This window comes from Phoca vitulina, unplaced genomic scaffold (assembly GCF_004348235.1).
Source record: "Phoca vitulina isolate PV1807 unplaced genomic scaffold, GSC_HSeal_1.0 scaffold29, whole genome shotgun sequence".
Taxonomy (NCBI): Eukaryota; Metazoa; Chordata; class Mammalia; order Carnivora; family Phocidae; genus Phoca; species Phoca vitulina.
In genome coordinates this window covers 11,456,359-11,470,890 of record NW_022589732.1, presented here as the reverse complement: position 1 = coordinate 11,470,890, position 14,532 = coordinate 11,456,359, and the positions used below count along the sequence as shown (strand labels likewise).

Genomic DNA, 14,532 nt, shown 5'->3' with positions numbered 1-14,532 from the left:
CTTTGTTGAGGGTTGAGGTCCTCAAGCCCTCAGGAGGTTTCCACCAGCGAGCCTGCCACCCGCCTTGCTCTGCATTCTTCTGAGTGCTCAGCAGAGGGCTTGGAACTCTCTCCAGCTGGACACAGGAATAAATAGGAGTGTCTTGTGTGAATGCAGAGGGGGCAGAATTATCCTGGACAGAGGAAGAATGGCTTTGAACTTTGGGGGAAGCACAGGTGTTTCCATGGGGCTGGAGGACATTTGGAGTATAAGGGCTTTGCAGCGGGGAGGGCTGGGTCTCTCTCTCCAGATCACAGGGAGCCACATGGGCCTGGCACAGGTGCCTGGGTGGTACCTCTCAGCTCTGGGTGCTGGCCTCCAAGATCAGCAGGGCCTGGTAACAGAAAGGGGGACAAATACTGAAGGCAGAAGCCAGAAGCCTGTGCTTAGAGCTGCCTCTGCCATTTCTTTCTTTCTTTTTTTAATGATTTTATTTATTCATTTGAGAGAGAGCATGAGAGAGCACAAGCCAGGGGGAGGGAGAAGCAGACTCCCCGCTGAGCAGGGAGCCTGATGTGGGACTCGATCCCAGGACCCTGGGATCATGACCTGAGCCAAAGGCAGCTGTTTCACCGACTGAGCCACCCAGGCACCCCTCTACCATTTCTAGGACTCGATTCATTCATCTAAGTTGAAGCAATAGTCAGTATGAACCAGTATGAACCAGTCAGTTATAACCAGCAGTTATGAACTCCTGGGGCTTCAGGAAAAATGAATCAGGAGCCATCCCTGCTTCTTGGGAGCTCACAGTCCAGTGGTGGCCACTGAAGACGGTTTTGGACGGCATCTCTATCATGTTGTACTTACAAATTGTTGGGGAGCTGGTGATAGGTCTTTTAAGCTGTGTCTCGATAGTTGAGTAGGAGTTCCTGGGGCGGGGTGGGGGGATACAATGGAAACACGCCTGCAGAAGAAGGAGCACAGAGGCGCGCTGGGAAAGTGAAGACAGCCTAGGTAACACTGGCATATAGGAGATGCTCATTAAATATGTGCTGAACTGAGCTGCCTTCCTGCCTTGCCCCCAAGAGAATCTAGCTCTTGCCGTTAACCTGCTGTAGACGCACTAGAAAAGCAGGTCTGTCCCATGAGTGAATACACAGCTGGCCAGATGCCACGTGCACTGTGCGCTTTACACACACTTCCTACTTACAACATTGCTGTCACAGAGATACTATCCTTTACCTCCATTTTACAGCTGAGGAAGCAGAAGCTTCAAGATGGTAAGTGGCTGGTGTAATGTACCCAGGTAGTGACAGAGAAGGACGCTGACCCTACCTCTTGGCATCCTGGCCTCACGGCTCCAGCATTCAACCACACCACATGCCGCTGCTCGTGTCAAGGGAGGGTCTGGGACAGTCTGATGGGAAGCATTCAAGAACTTTGAGGGACTTTGCTCCCCACCCTCCAGCCAGCTGGGATGGCCTTGAAAGGTTATCTCCCAGGTCAGGTAATCTGTTGGTCAGTCCGTCTGGGACAGGGGACGCGAGAAGGTGTCATTCCCCACCTGGGAAGAGGAAACTTATGGTCCTTCTTGCAGGAAACAGATCCTGGGTGAACAAATACCCTTAAAAAACGAGCAGGAGGACAATGAGCCTTTGTCCTGCAGAGGTGACAGGGATTCCATTTCTTCTAGGTGCCAGAGCTGCAGAAAGGTCAGTGATGGATGGGCTTTGACAGTTGCTCTTGCTGGTTGGAGAGCACTTCCAGGCCCCTACATGGTTCTGGACCAATACACATCAGAAATGAGCTCTGTCTGAAGCTCCCAGACCCTGGGAGAGGCAAGACTTTGAGCGTTTCTAAGTCTTAGTACAAGGCACACGTTCACCCTCTCATCTGTGGGGAAGCAACAGAGCTCAAAGCACAGCTTTGGGTCACAAGCACACCTGCCCATCACATACTGGCTGTTCCCACCTGTAAATCTGTGGCCTTGAGCAAATCACCTTGTTTCTTCTGAGCCTCTGTTTTCTCATCTCTGAAGTGGGCGTGATGATAAAATCACTGCAATGATTAGCAGAGCGCCAACTGCATGAAGGACTCAAGAAATGTTAGCTATTGTCATAACCACTCATGTTAGCTAAAACATTGATTAAGCACCTTCTAGGTGTCATAGTGCAAGGGACACAGGATGAATAAAATTTTATCCTTAATTTCAAGAAGTTTCTGGTCCACTAGGAGAAGTAGATACATCTTCTTTGTTGTTCCTTTCCCCATCTTGGTGGGTAAGACTGCTCTGTGCTGAATATCCCTGTTTCCACGGGGACCACTGGGATTCTAGGTCACGTGGGACTTGGGGAAATCCGGGTTTGGGGGAAGCTGATTCCTGTACCTCTGTCTAGCTATATGCCCCTCCCCTGTGTTGCCATTCTTGGTTCCCATGTCCTTGTCAGGGCTCCCACTGCACTAACCGCAACCTGTCGGGTTTTTATTTATATATTCGTAACCTGGGTGAGGGTGCCCTGGGGAAGGGTCTGATGCAGAGGGCTGGGGCTGACCATCCCGAACCAGCAAGCCCCCAGGCTGGGGAAGCTGAATGACAACTACGGAGCACCCACAATATCCATGTGCAGAAAGCTTTACATATACACCAGGTTTTAGAGCTTGCGAAGCACTTTACCATTTGCTTCATTTATTCTGTATGGAAGGAGGGATCTCCAATGAGGAAACTGAATGCAGAGGGGTGGGTTCCAAACTGTGACTAGAACCCCAGCCCCACCCAGGTTCTCAAAGTTGTCTGGTAAGGACCACGGGGTGCTTGTTAAATATGTAGATAACCAAGCCCTCTCTCCAAATTCTAAGTCTAGAGGTCTGGATTGGGACTCAGGAATCAATCGTTTAACACCCAAGGTGATACTTATCTCCCGGCAAGTCCGGACATAGTGCCATTCACTGATTTATTCACTTAGCTAAGATTTTTTGGGTCCAAACTCAAATGTGTACTGTGGGGAAAACACGATGAACAAGGCAATCCCCACTTTAAGGAACTAACCATCTGCCAGCTGAGCAGATTTCCAGGTCCCATGGCCAACTGCAGCCCAGGTCTCTCCTAGGCGAGGCCCCTTCCTGCAGGGTGTGGGCTGGGTGTGGGCCGTCTCCACCCGCCGTCTCCCCACCTCCCAAGTCCGAGCTCCTGACTGAGCCTGTTGGGCCTCCTCCCACAGTCTCCACCTGCTCTGGGCTGAGTCTGTGGTCCTGTGGAGCTGGGGCACCCTGTGGAAGTTGCTGAGGCGGGCCTGGCACACAGCATTTCAGTAAATGCCAACCAGCAGCTCACGTGCCTGGCAAAGCAAGAAAGGAAACGGGGAGGAGGAGCCCTTCTGGGTCGAGGGAAAACAGATGGGGCCTGAGAAGGGGCAGGGATTTCTATTTCTTTAAAGGTAATTCCAGCTCTGACCTGACTGCACCGCGCAGGGAGGCCAGACAAGGCTCAGTTCCGTGCAGGGCTCCGAGAAAGGGAAAGGAGAGAGGGCTGAGCTGACACCCAGCTTTCCTGCCGGGCACGGACACCACAGGCGACCCCTTTCTCCTGAAATCCCTGGGGGGGGGGGTGATGGGTGCCTGCGAAGGGACGTGAGGCCGGGGTCCCCCGTTAGCTATGCCCCAGGCTCCAGCTTCTGCCCAACACCTCCCTTTTGTGATGGAGAAGTCCGTCCTTCGCCCTGGTCGCTCCTGCCCATTGTCTTCTCCGGGAGAGCCCTTCCATCCCTGTCTGAAGCGGGTCCCCGTGGGCCTTCCTCTGGAGCTCACCCTCCTTGAGCCAGCAACTCCCAGTGCCCAGTAGTTCCCCAGAGGCTAGCCCTCCGGACAGGCCTTGCCGGATATGGCCAGGAGTGCTCCCGGAGGCCATCCGGGTGGTGTCCTGGAAGGCTGCACCTGGCCGGACTGGGTGGGGGCCTCGCAGGCCAGTGTGGGGCCAGCCTCCAGGGCCCACCACCGCTCCCTACCTGGTCCTGTTGAGCCAGACATCCATTTGGAGCCTGGAGCCACAGGAAGGGGCAGGGATCCGAGGTAAGGCAGAGCAAGGAAGCCACAGTTCTGACCCCAGAGCTGCCGGTGACACACTTGCTGTGCCTCAGAAACAAGGCCCTTCCTATCTAGAGTAGCCACGTGCCAGGGTGCCCAGACCGGGCCAACAGGACGGTCCCCGACCTAACAGCGCAGCCAGCTTGGCGGGTCTCCTCCCTACCAGGCTCGGGGCTGGCCCGCCCCAGCAGGTGGTCCCTCTGGGGGCCACCTCCACCCACCCCCTAGGGTGGGGGCAGGTATAGGAGCTCAAGGCTTTCCCCAGGGAAGGAGGAAAGAGGCGGGGCGGCAGCGAAGGCCCAGGATATAAGGGGCGGAGGCGCCGCTCGCAGGCCCAGCCAGCCCACCATGCACGCCCCCCGGCTGCCCTTGTTCCTCCTGCACGCCTGGTGGGTCCTGCGCCAGGCGGGCGCCGCCACGGTGGCCCCGGTGCCGCTCCGAACGCGGGTGCAGCCCTCGTCGCCGTCCCCTCTCGCGTACATGCTGAGCCTCTACCGGGACCCGCTGCCCCGGGCGGACATCATCCGCAGCCTGCAGGCGCAAGGTAGGCTCCCAGCCGGGGCGCCTCGGGACTCGGGAAGGGCGCCGGGGCGGGCTGCGGGCGGGCGGCCGGGGGCTGGGGACGCCGCGGCTGAGGGCGCCCCGGGCTGGGAGCGCGCGTCCGGGGTCCGGGTCTGGGGTGGCTCGGCGTCGGCACTGGCTGGGCGCGCGGGGTCGGCGGGTGGAGGGGATGGTGGCATCGGGAGGGGGCCCCGGGCGGAGACCTTTGCGTCCCGCGTCTTGCTGCAGGGTGGGCAGCGCGCGGTGCCGGAGGGTGGGAGGCCGACTGCGCCACTGGACCGCGCCGGCTTGTTAAATTACCTAAGCTCGCGGCGCCTCGGTGTGCACTTCCCTGCAATGGGGACAACAGTACCTCCCTTAGAAGACGGTGGCGAGAGCTAGGTGACAAAGCACATTCGACGCTTAGCACGAAACCGGGCATAGAAATAAATGGTCGTTAGTATTGCTACATACATTTTGTGGATTTCTTTTCTTCTCCCGCGTGAGAGTGAATGGGTGCCGGAGCCTGGCGCTGACTGCAAGCTTCGAAACCCAGCACGGTGCATGTAACCTCAGGGATTAGAGTTCAGAGATCCGGGACTAGAGATGGGGTGCCCCGCAGTTGGGAACTGAGGCAGGCTTGGGAACTCGAGTCCAGGCTGGGAAGGGGTCAGCGTCCCGAGTGACTCGGGTTCGGAGCCTAGACATGGATGGGGGGAAGCACTCAGCGACCATGGTGATTGGGGAGGATCACCCTCGGAAACAGCGCAGGGCGTTCTAAGGGCGTCCGGCGCGACGGGCAGGTGGGTGCGGAGCAGAGGGAGCGCTCCCGCGGAGTCCCCTTGCCCCTTGCAATCCACATCCTGACGCCTGGGGTCGGGGGCAGACCCCTGCCGCCCTGCTCCGGCCTGCGCCTCCCTCCCCAGCTGGGGCCAGACGGCCCTCCCCCACGCTGGGGTACAATCCACATCCGATAATCTGATCTAATTGGCCACCCGCCAGCAACTTATGGTCTGGGGCTGGGGGCTCCTAGCTCCCTGGCCGGCCACGTCTGGGGTCAGACAGCTGATGACCCTCTCCTGAAGGGTCATCTGGAGACCAGACAGACTAGGGACACTGGAAGGGTGAGCCGGCTTGGAAATGACTGGAGTGCTCTGCTCAGTCCCTCTACCAGAAAGCTGGGTGCTGGGAGGAGGCTGGGCAAAGGGGTGCTGGGTGCCCTTTTTCAGTTCACTCGTCCTTCTGGAGAGTTCCAGAAGGTTTGTGGGGGTTTGACAGCCTGGGAGACTGGAACACTGAGTCCTGGTCCCTCAAAGCCTGCTTCCCAATTCCGGGTGGGTCCCTTGCATATCCGTTGAGTTCTCTAGTTTCCCCTTCTGTAAAGCAGGGGACTGGCTTTCTGCCTCATTGGTGTGTACAAGGTAAAATATACACGACAAAATCTAACATTTTACCTCTTTTTAAGTGTACAGTGACATTAAGTACATTCAGTGTTGTGAATTGGCTTCATTTTTTTAAAAGCAGCAAGAAGAGCCTGCTTGGAGGGACACTGATGGAGAAGGAATGTTCTAAAGACTCTTTTCCCTCGGGCTTATCTGTAGGCCTCCCCAGGAAAGAGGGAAGTGGCTGTTAGCATCTAACCAAAGTGGGTTTGCATCTGCCTCTGTCCCTGTTGAAACACCCTCAGGTTTCTCACCTGTAATAGTGGTGAGGATTGAAGGAGACCAGGCTCTGCTCGGGAAGCAGATAGTGGCAATTATCCTCAGAGTTTATAATAATGCAGAGTGGACGCTTAATGCCATACCTACACCCTCCTTTCCTTCAGAGCCCCAAGTCCTAACTCAGCCTCAGCACTCTGTCTGAGGGGAGAGAACCCAAGGGCATGGGCCCAACCACTTTCTTCTTTATTTTTTTTATTTATTTTTTTAAAGATTTTATTTATTCATTTGAGAGAGAAAGAGTGAGAGAGAACATGAGCAGAGGGAGAGGGAGACCAGACTCCCCGCTGGGCAGGGAGCCCCACGTGGGACTCGACCTCAGGACGCTGGGATCATGACACAAGCTGAAGGCAGATGCTCAACCGACTGAGCCACCCAGGCGCCCCCACTTTCTTCTTTAGAACTAGACGTGGGTCAAGATCACACTGGGGCCTGTGGGCCAACTCTGTCCAGTGCTTGGATCGGTTTCAGGGTCCACGAACCCTCTCCAGATAGTTACCCCAAGTCACATTTGTTGTACAGGTGGGAGCATTCTTAGCTTGTATCAGGCATCAGTGACCCCCCAAAAATTAGGCACCCGTCTCCTGACAAGAACCAGAGCCAGCTCTAAGAGAACCTATCAGCACTGTTTCCCAGGGAGTCCTTGGCTGGGGGTGGGTCAAGGACTCTTCCTCACCCTGGGCAGGAGCACTCCATGCACATTGTCCATTCTGGGAACAGATGACTTTGCTTCTATGTCCAGGTCCCTCACTACCTATCTGGAACCTTCATTTCTAACCTTGGCCATCGGCCATAGTAAGGAAGTGGTTGATGACAGCCAACATTTGCTGTACCTTGGCTATGCTGGGCAAAACGCTGTACACACGTTATCTCAGTAAATCCTAACACTCCCACGAGGTGGATACTGTCACTATCTTCCTTTTACCAAGAGGGAAGCTGAGGCCCAGAGAAGGAAAGTAATCTACCCAATGTTCAACAGCGAGCGGCAGAATCTGAAGCCTCGCAGAACGCACCGGAGCATTCTGCTCTTAACCTGCTGGGCTGGAATGTCTTCTTCTAAAAGGCCATTTGTGGGTACTTGAGATAAAAAGTCTTTAACTCCTGGTGCAGGTGGCCAGGAGTTGCTATAGGTCCCACCTAATCCCCAGGTGGCTAGGGGTGCTGCAGTGGGCAAGGGGGAATGCCTGCCTCCTCCCCACACCTCCAGGGAGAGTTGCTAGCCAGGGCCCGGTTATTGCCCCCTGCAGGTGCTAATGAGGAGGGAAGGGGAAATGAAGAAGAGCAGCTGAAGGTGGGTTGGGAGAAGCTGCCAGGAGGCTGAAGCTGGGACAGCCTCCTTGTAATGCAGTTTGGATTTCTCAGAGAAATTCACTTACCATCTGACCAAAGATGCTCTATGAGACCCTTAAAAAAAAAAAAAAAAAGGGAAACTGTTAGTGGTCTGCCCAGAGTGGACCTAAATCGGAGACCATCACCACCCTTGAGCTCGATTCACAAAAGGGTTAGTGTTTTTTTCTGAGGGATGATCCCTGACTTTGATTTAGCGACAAGCCTTCAAACCTCTTTATTTCCATGAGGGCTGATGAGGATGCAGGGATGGGTAGGGCATGACCGTTCCCATTGCAAAGAAAAGGAAACTGGGCTTGAAAAAAGTTAAAGGTCACTTTTAGGTGACCTGAAAATCCACAAAAACATGCTATTCCCAGACATCGGACCAAATTAGTCCAGGACTAAAATGAATGGAATGTGCTTCCCCATTCCTTGTCGTCCGGTTTGGGTTGAGTTGTCTCGGGGAGCGGGGGTAGAACAGGGCCAGGGGCTGTGTGTGTGCTGCCGTGTCTGCCCCAGGTGTGGGAATGTCCCTCGGGGGGTGGGGGAGGTGATAAGCACCCTGCAGGTAGATGAGAAAGCCCACGGGGTGGAAAACTGCCAGGTCAGCGCAAAGTCATGCTTAGAATGCCTGTAGAAGCCTATGCATCAGGTTGTCAAGAACTCCTGAAGTTTCTGCCTCTGCCGTTAGGAATGGGCGGGGCATCGGGCTTCTGCTGCCTGTGTCCCCCTGAGCCCACCGAGCCTCGCCTTTCCATGATACACGTATCAACCTCAATGTGCCCATGAGATAGGCCACCCTTTCCAATGAGAAGGCGGAGTCTGGGAAAGTGACTTGCTCAGGGTCACAGGGTGGGTGGAGGCTCAGGGTTTAGGTCAGAAAGCTCAGGCTTTGGCCAGAGAGCAGGGAGAACTCATCCAGTTTCTACCAGTTGTTCTCCAGCTCTCGGGTGTCTTGGAGGGAGCCGCAGAACGGTGATGTGATTTGGAGTTTGGGCTTTGCAGTTGGGCAAATCCAGGTTCATTCTTAGCTCTGCCACCTTGTGTGGGTGATTTAACCTCTCAGAGCCGCAATTTGAATCGGACCAAAGTGGACTCCACGTTCCCAACGCCTAGGGGTTGGGCTGAGCATCGAGAGGATTCCTATCAGGTTAAGGCTCCAACATGAGCTCTGGTGGTTGTTACAGCGATGAGGCTGCAGGGGGCCCCCACTCACTCTGCTTCCTTCCCCGTTTTTCCCCACCCAGATGTGGAGGTGGATGGGCAGAACTGGACGTTTGCTTTTGACTTCTCCTTCCTGAGCCAAGTGGAGGATCTGGTGTGGGCTGAGCTGCGGCTGCAGCTGTCCAGCCCTGTGGACCTGCCCCCTGGCCTGCCACTCTCCGTCGAGATTCTCCACCAGCTAAAGCCGGATGCGGAGCAGGACCCAGCTGACTGCCGGGAGCGTCTTCGGATGGACCTGTTCGCTGTCCCTCTGTCCCAGGTCACCTTTTCCTCAGGCGGCATGGTCCTGGAGGTGACCAGGCCACTCTCCAAGTGGCTGAAGCACCCTGGGCAGCTGGAGGAGCAGATGTCCGGTTTGGTTGGAGAGTGTCAGCCGCGGCCTCCCACGCCGCCCATCGCCAGCGCGCTCCTCATGCTCTACTCCAACCTGTCCCCAGAGCGGAGGCAGCTGGGCGGCTCCACCTTGCTGTGGGAGGCCGAGAGTTCCTGGCGGGCCCGGGAGGGACAGCTGTCCCAGGAGAGGGGCAGGCGGCGCCGTCGACACCACTTGCCGGACAAAAGCCAGCTGTGTCGGAAGGTCAAGTTCCAAGTGGATTTCAACCTCATTGGATGGGGCTCCTGGATCATCTACCCCAAGCAGTACAATGCCTATCGCTGCGAGGGCGAGTGTCCTAACCCCGTGGGGGAGGAGTTCCATCCGACCAACCACGCATACATCCAGGTACGGAGCCCTGCCAAGGGGAGGGGAGGCAGGGGGCTGTGGGGGAGAGGGGGCCATACTGCCCGATCGGGGTGGGGGGGCGGACAGGACTCCGGCTTTGCTTGTAAATTGCTGTTCATCGTTCACTGTTATTCGGGCACCAACAGTGTGCCGGCTCCTATCCTGGGAGAGACTGATGGCCTGTGACACGATCCTCAGAGAGCCTGCATGCAGCCACGCCCCCTTGGGTAACCTCGAACACCTTGCTTCCTTAGGCCTTCTTCCTCGTCTTTCATAAAATTAGGGGTGGAGGGTGTAGACTAGAAGACCTCCGCTTCTCCTCAGCTCTGACTATTCTAGGAAAGGAAGTTCAGAATCTGGACTCTGGGAATAAACCTGGCTTTGATTCCTACATATTAGCTGTGTGATACTGATCAAGTTGCTTACTCTGTCTGAGCCTGACCTTTCCCGCCTGTGAAAGGGGGATGGCAATGCCATAGTTCATAGCCATGTTGTAGGGTTAAATGAGATGTTTCCCGCATGTGTATCTGCTGGCTGGTGACCGGCACGTTGGATGATGTATCATCCTACTAGAAGTCTGTGATTCACCGATGGAATGGGGGCCACATGTGTGGGGCCATGGTTAGGGTCATCCTGTTCTAGCCACTGTACTTTTGCCACCTAAAACAGGAGTTGGACACCGTTTTGCAGTAGGGAGGGCCCAAGACTACCACCACGTGCCACTAATCAGCCTAAGGTCTAGAAGGTGGTGGAGGAGAGCAAAAGGACAATGAGAGGGAGGGAGCAGAGAATAGAGCCTAACATGGTGGCCCTGATATTGGGGTTCAGAGGCTCTGGGGAGCATGTGAGCTGAACTCGGTGAGGCCAGAGCCCTGCAGGACCTTTCCTAGGCAAAGGCCTAAGCCTCTCCTGGGACTTTGCTCCATGAACCTCCCTGCTGCATGATCAGGGGGACTCCCAGTGACCCAGAGAGTCCCAAGAGCAACTCTGACACTCAGATCCAAAAAGAAAGACCTCGCTGGACCACAGGGTTGGGGCCCGGTTCCAGAGTGCCAAGGGATTGTTACCTTTTCTCCTACTGACTCTATTTGCCCTTCTCTGGGCAACAAAGCAAATCCCACAAGAATTTCCTCATGACTCTCTTCTGCTTCATGTTTCTGGAACGAAACCAGGAGTTTCTTGGAATGGGCATGCACTCTAGACTAGAACAATAGGAGGACATGTCTGTTTGCTACTGCTTTACCCAGATACAGCCTTTAGAATCTTCTGTTTAGCTCTTTTTTTTTTTTTTTAAACAGCCTGTAAAGTTACTTTACGTGTTAGGAGTTGATGATGTATATTGGCAGGCTGAATCCTTTATGAGAATGATTTTCTTCTGGTTTTGTACCCAGAAACTGATTTTAACTGACTTTTCTCCCCCAGAGTCTGCTGAAGCGATACCAGCCCCACCGAGTCCCTTCTACCTGCTGTGCCCCCGTGAAGACCAAGCCGCTGAGCATGCTGTACGTGGACAACGGCAGAGTCCTCCTAGACCATCATAAAGACATGATTGTGGAAGAATGTGGGTGCCTTTGAGGGGATCCTGGCGGGGCCTGGATTTGCCTGTTCCCTGGGAAGTTGGGAAGGTCCTAGAAGACACGAGAACCATCTAACGCAATGAGGAGACACAGAGGGGGGAAGGTTGCTCTGTTTGCCAGAGGGGGAAGAGCTGCCTGCCCTCTAAAGGAAGGCTCTGTGGGGTCCGGCTCACACAGAGGCTGCTGTCTGTCGGGAGAGAGAGAGGAGCAAGCCTGGGCGGCAGGCTGGTCGGCTGTTCTCTTTCCTGAAGAGACAGTGGTGACTACAAGCACTAGGGCAAGGGTTCTCTACTTGACTTCTTAACCTATGAACCCTCAGAAATGATACGCAAAAGTTGGGGCGTACGTGCATTTATCTTTGAGGTGGGACAGGTTACCGATAACTTCTATGTATTCTCAAAGGTGGTCTTTGACCACCCCCGCCCCCTGCCAAGATGAAGTTCACTGTGTTAAAGGAGAAACAGTTGGCTCTCGTTGCCTCCGGCTGGTTTAGGGAAGCCCCCACCTGCTTCGGGCCGGCCAGTGGCGATCCGCTGGCCTTGTCCGGAGGCTCCCCGGAGTGGGTCTCTGCTAATGAGTTGCACAAACAATACAGCCATTGTGAAGTCCTCCTAGGCCAGCTGGTGCCTTTGAAGAGAGAGGCAGAAACTCCTCCAGAGAGCTGGCCACGCTGGACTCCAGGAGTGGAGCCCTCAGGCACCCCCCAGCCAGCCTGCGTGGGCACACACAATCTGAGTCTATTAAAGTTGGTGACAGTTCACCTCGGTGTCTCATTGTGTGCTGTTAATGAGGCCCCTGAGCTTCCCATCCGGCAGGGGCGACAGTGGCCTGAGACCTGGGTTATGGTCACACCCGGGCCACTGAGAAGCTGTGGCCTCAGGTGACTAATTCCTTGCTCAGCCTCCTCCCGTAAAGTGCTAACATGTCTGTTAGCAGGTCCTACATCATGGACTGTCCTCTGGGCCTAGCCCCGTCTCCCCATCTCCCTCTACAGCTTACGAAGCCTGCTGAGCCCCAGGCCTGCCGTACCCTCTCTCTCTAACCTTTACCAGCTCTTCTGTTGCTCAGGCTTCGCAGTCGGGCTTGATTTCGGGTTCTACCTAGCAGCCCAGCAGAAGGAACCCCAGCTTTCTTGTGGGAAGCTCTACCCAAAGCACCTGAGCACAGCTTTGCCTTTTGGATGAAAAGACCCCAAAGGCAGCGATCCTGTTTCTCTTTTAGCTGACCTCATTAAGCATTGCCAGAACAGGGGCTGTTTCTGTTTGGCGGGGTGAGGGGGCCTATCTAGCGGGAATGCGAGTCTATGGTAGTTCTACCCCTGCTTCCCCAAGAAGCCGGTCAACTTCTGCTCCAGGCTTATGAGAATAAGCCCCGTCGTGTGGGAACCCCTCCTGACTCGATTGCAGCGATGGCTGAGTCAAGGTAGTAATCCTGGCCTAGGCCGAGGTTGGCGAGGCTAGAGCCAGGCCTGGGCTTGAGAAACCTTAATGCCCTGATTCAGCAACCAAGCCGCTCTAGCTGCTCCTTTCCTGGGGTGGAAATAGACCTGCTGGCACCGCAGTCCCGAATCACAATAGGGTTCTGCAGCTGACTATTCAGAACCCCTGTGAGGCCAGCTTTTTATCCCATCCGGAGGCCCAGGGCCTGACCACACAGCTAGGAGAGGCGGGGTCAAGAACTCGGCTCTGGTCTCTGGAGCCCCAGGGGCACTGTCCTTAATAGCAGCTTAATTGCTCCCCTACTTTGGGGTCAAGGCCTAGCCTTTTGAACCAAACATTTGGACCCAATCCCACTACCACACCGAGGTTCTGGTAAGTGAAAATCCCAACCCTGGGGCTTGAGAGCATCTTCCTTACTAAATAGGTGCCCAACATTTCTTCTATGGCAAGGGCCAGGAAAGCGAAAGTTCAAGCTACTTGTGGCCACAGCTGTGGGAGAGTTCACAGTCAGCAGCTCCACTGACTCAGAACAAAACCTCACTGACGAGGCCGGCAGGCACCGAGGAGTGGAACTTCGTTTTGCTGAGCCCTGCTGAGAGCTCCGTGCCGGGCCTGTCGGCCGTGGGTCATCCTGCTGCCGGGCCAGAGGCGTTTGGGGCCAAGCCTAGCAACAGGGCTTCATGCCCTGGGCCCCGTGTGTGGAGGGAAGACTGCTCCCGAGAACGGAGTCCTGCCCTAACCTGGGGGCCAGATGGGACTCTCACAGAATGGTTATTTTAACGTGCTCTCAAGGCCAAGGCCTACTGTACTTAGAGCCGTGCCAGGCCAGTAGCTGAGTGGGGGCAATTGGACGCCTTATTATCCTTGGCCGGGGCAGGGGGTGGGCCTGGCGGTACGTAGGAGTGGAGAAAAGGAAAGACTGGAAGGAGAGAAGCAGAAACGGGGGCTACACGGGAGGCGGTTGTCAAGACTCCAATAGCACCACTGTGGGGTGTTTGCCTCCACCTCGTCTCCCCTTCTCCCCCCGCCCCCTCATTCCTAAGTGGCCTTGGAAGTCAGCATCCTACCTGCCTCTGTGCAGAGGAAAGGATGTATGAAGTGCTAGCAGGAGGGTTTGGCCCCATCTTCCCCTAAGGAGTCCTTCCAGAGGTCCCAGGGCTGGGTGGTGGGTGCAGCCCACAGGCCGGCTCCACGCCCAAATTCGCTCATTCCCGAGGCAAAGGAGGCCCAGCTGGCTGACCTCTGGTCGCCACGCTGACTGGGCTGGGCTCCAGCCCTTTCCCGAACTCTTCATGTGCCAGGCCCCAGGCTAAGCGCCTTCCTTGAGCCTCACAGCCACCCAGGAAGGGGTAGTTAACCCTCGCCTACCTGAGAGAATCCTGGCGGAAGGAACACGGCCTCTAAGCAGCTCGGCTGGACTTCAAGGCTGGCTCAGTCTGAAGCCTCAGAACTAAACCACGCCGTTGTCTGGGCGGGAAAATGTTTCCTCAAGTCCACTTTTACTCTGCCGACCTCTGTTCACATCTCCAACAGGACAGAATTCTTGTTCGCAGTATGGATACGTGGGACTCACTGGATTAATAATAGCAAGGAATTGGATGCTCCTGCGGCACAGCCTAGTTTAGGAGCTCCGAGGGGATGCATCTCTGACGGGTGCCCCTCGGGGCACAGGCAGCCCTCTTCGGAAAAAGGGAAAGCCGCTGTCTGCGCTTCCACGAGGCTGGTCCGAGGAGAGAGGAGCCTGCCTACCTGGTGTGTCCGGCCCCCGCATGCACCTGTTCACCACCACGCTTCTGAGGGAAGGGACAGGGCATCTCGCTGCATCTCTGGGCCAGACGGACAAAGCCAGTGCTCTGCCAATGCTGAGAACCGCCCCACGAGGTGGCTTACCATCTCTGCCCATTTACCTCACTGGTCGAGACCCT

The 14,532-nt window shown here is 55.7% G+C and overlaps 1 protein-coding gene across 1 annotated transcript; it reads left to right on the top strand.

The window, feature by feature from the left end:
* The first annotated feature begins 4,407 nt into the window (after positions 1 to 4,407).
* Positions 4,408 to 11,166, top strand: NODAL (nodal growth differentiation factor). The gene is made up of 3 exons (XM_032423610.1): positions 4,408 to 4,603; positions 8,894 to 9,591; positions 11,014 to 11,166. Exons 1-3 carry the CDS (start codon positions 4,408 to 4,410, stop codon positions 11,164 to 11,166), a joined length of 1,047 nt encoding a protein of 348 aa, XP_032279501.1.
* The last annotated feature ends 3,366 nt before the right edge of the window (positions 11,167 to 14,532 follow it).

Coding starts and splice junctions, on each gene's coding strand:
- NODAL (XM_032423610.1), top strand. CDS start 4,408: ATGCACGCCCCCCGGCTGCCCTTGTTCCTCCTGCACGCCTGGTGGGTC. Junction 4,604..8,893: donor CCGCAGCCTGCAGGCGCAAG/GTAGGCTCCCAG, acceptor TTCCCCACCCAG/ATGTGGAGGTGGATGGGCAG. Junction 9,592..11,013: donor CCAACCACGCATACATCCAG/GTACGGAGCCCT, acceptor TTTCTCCCCCAG/AGTCTGCTGAAGCGATACCA.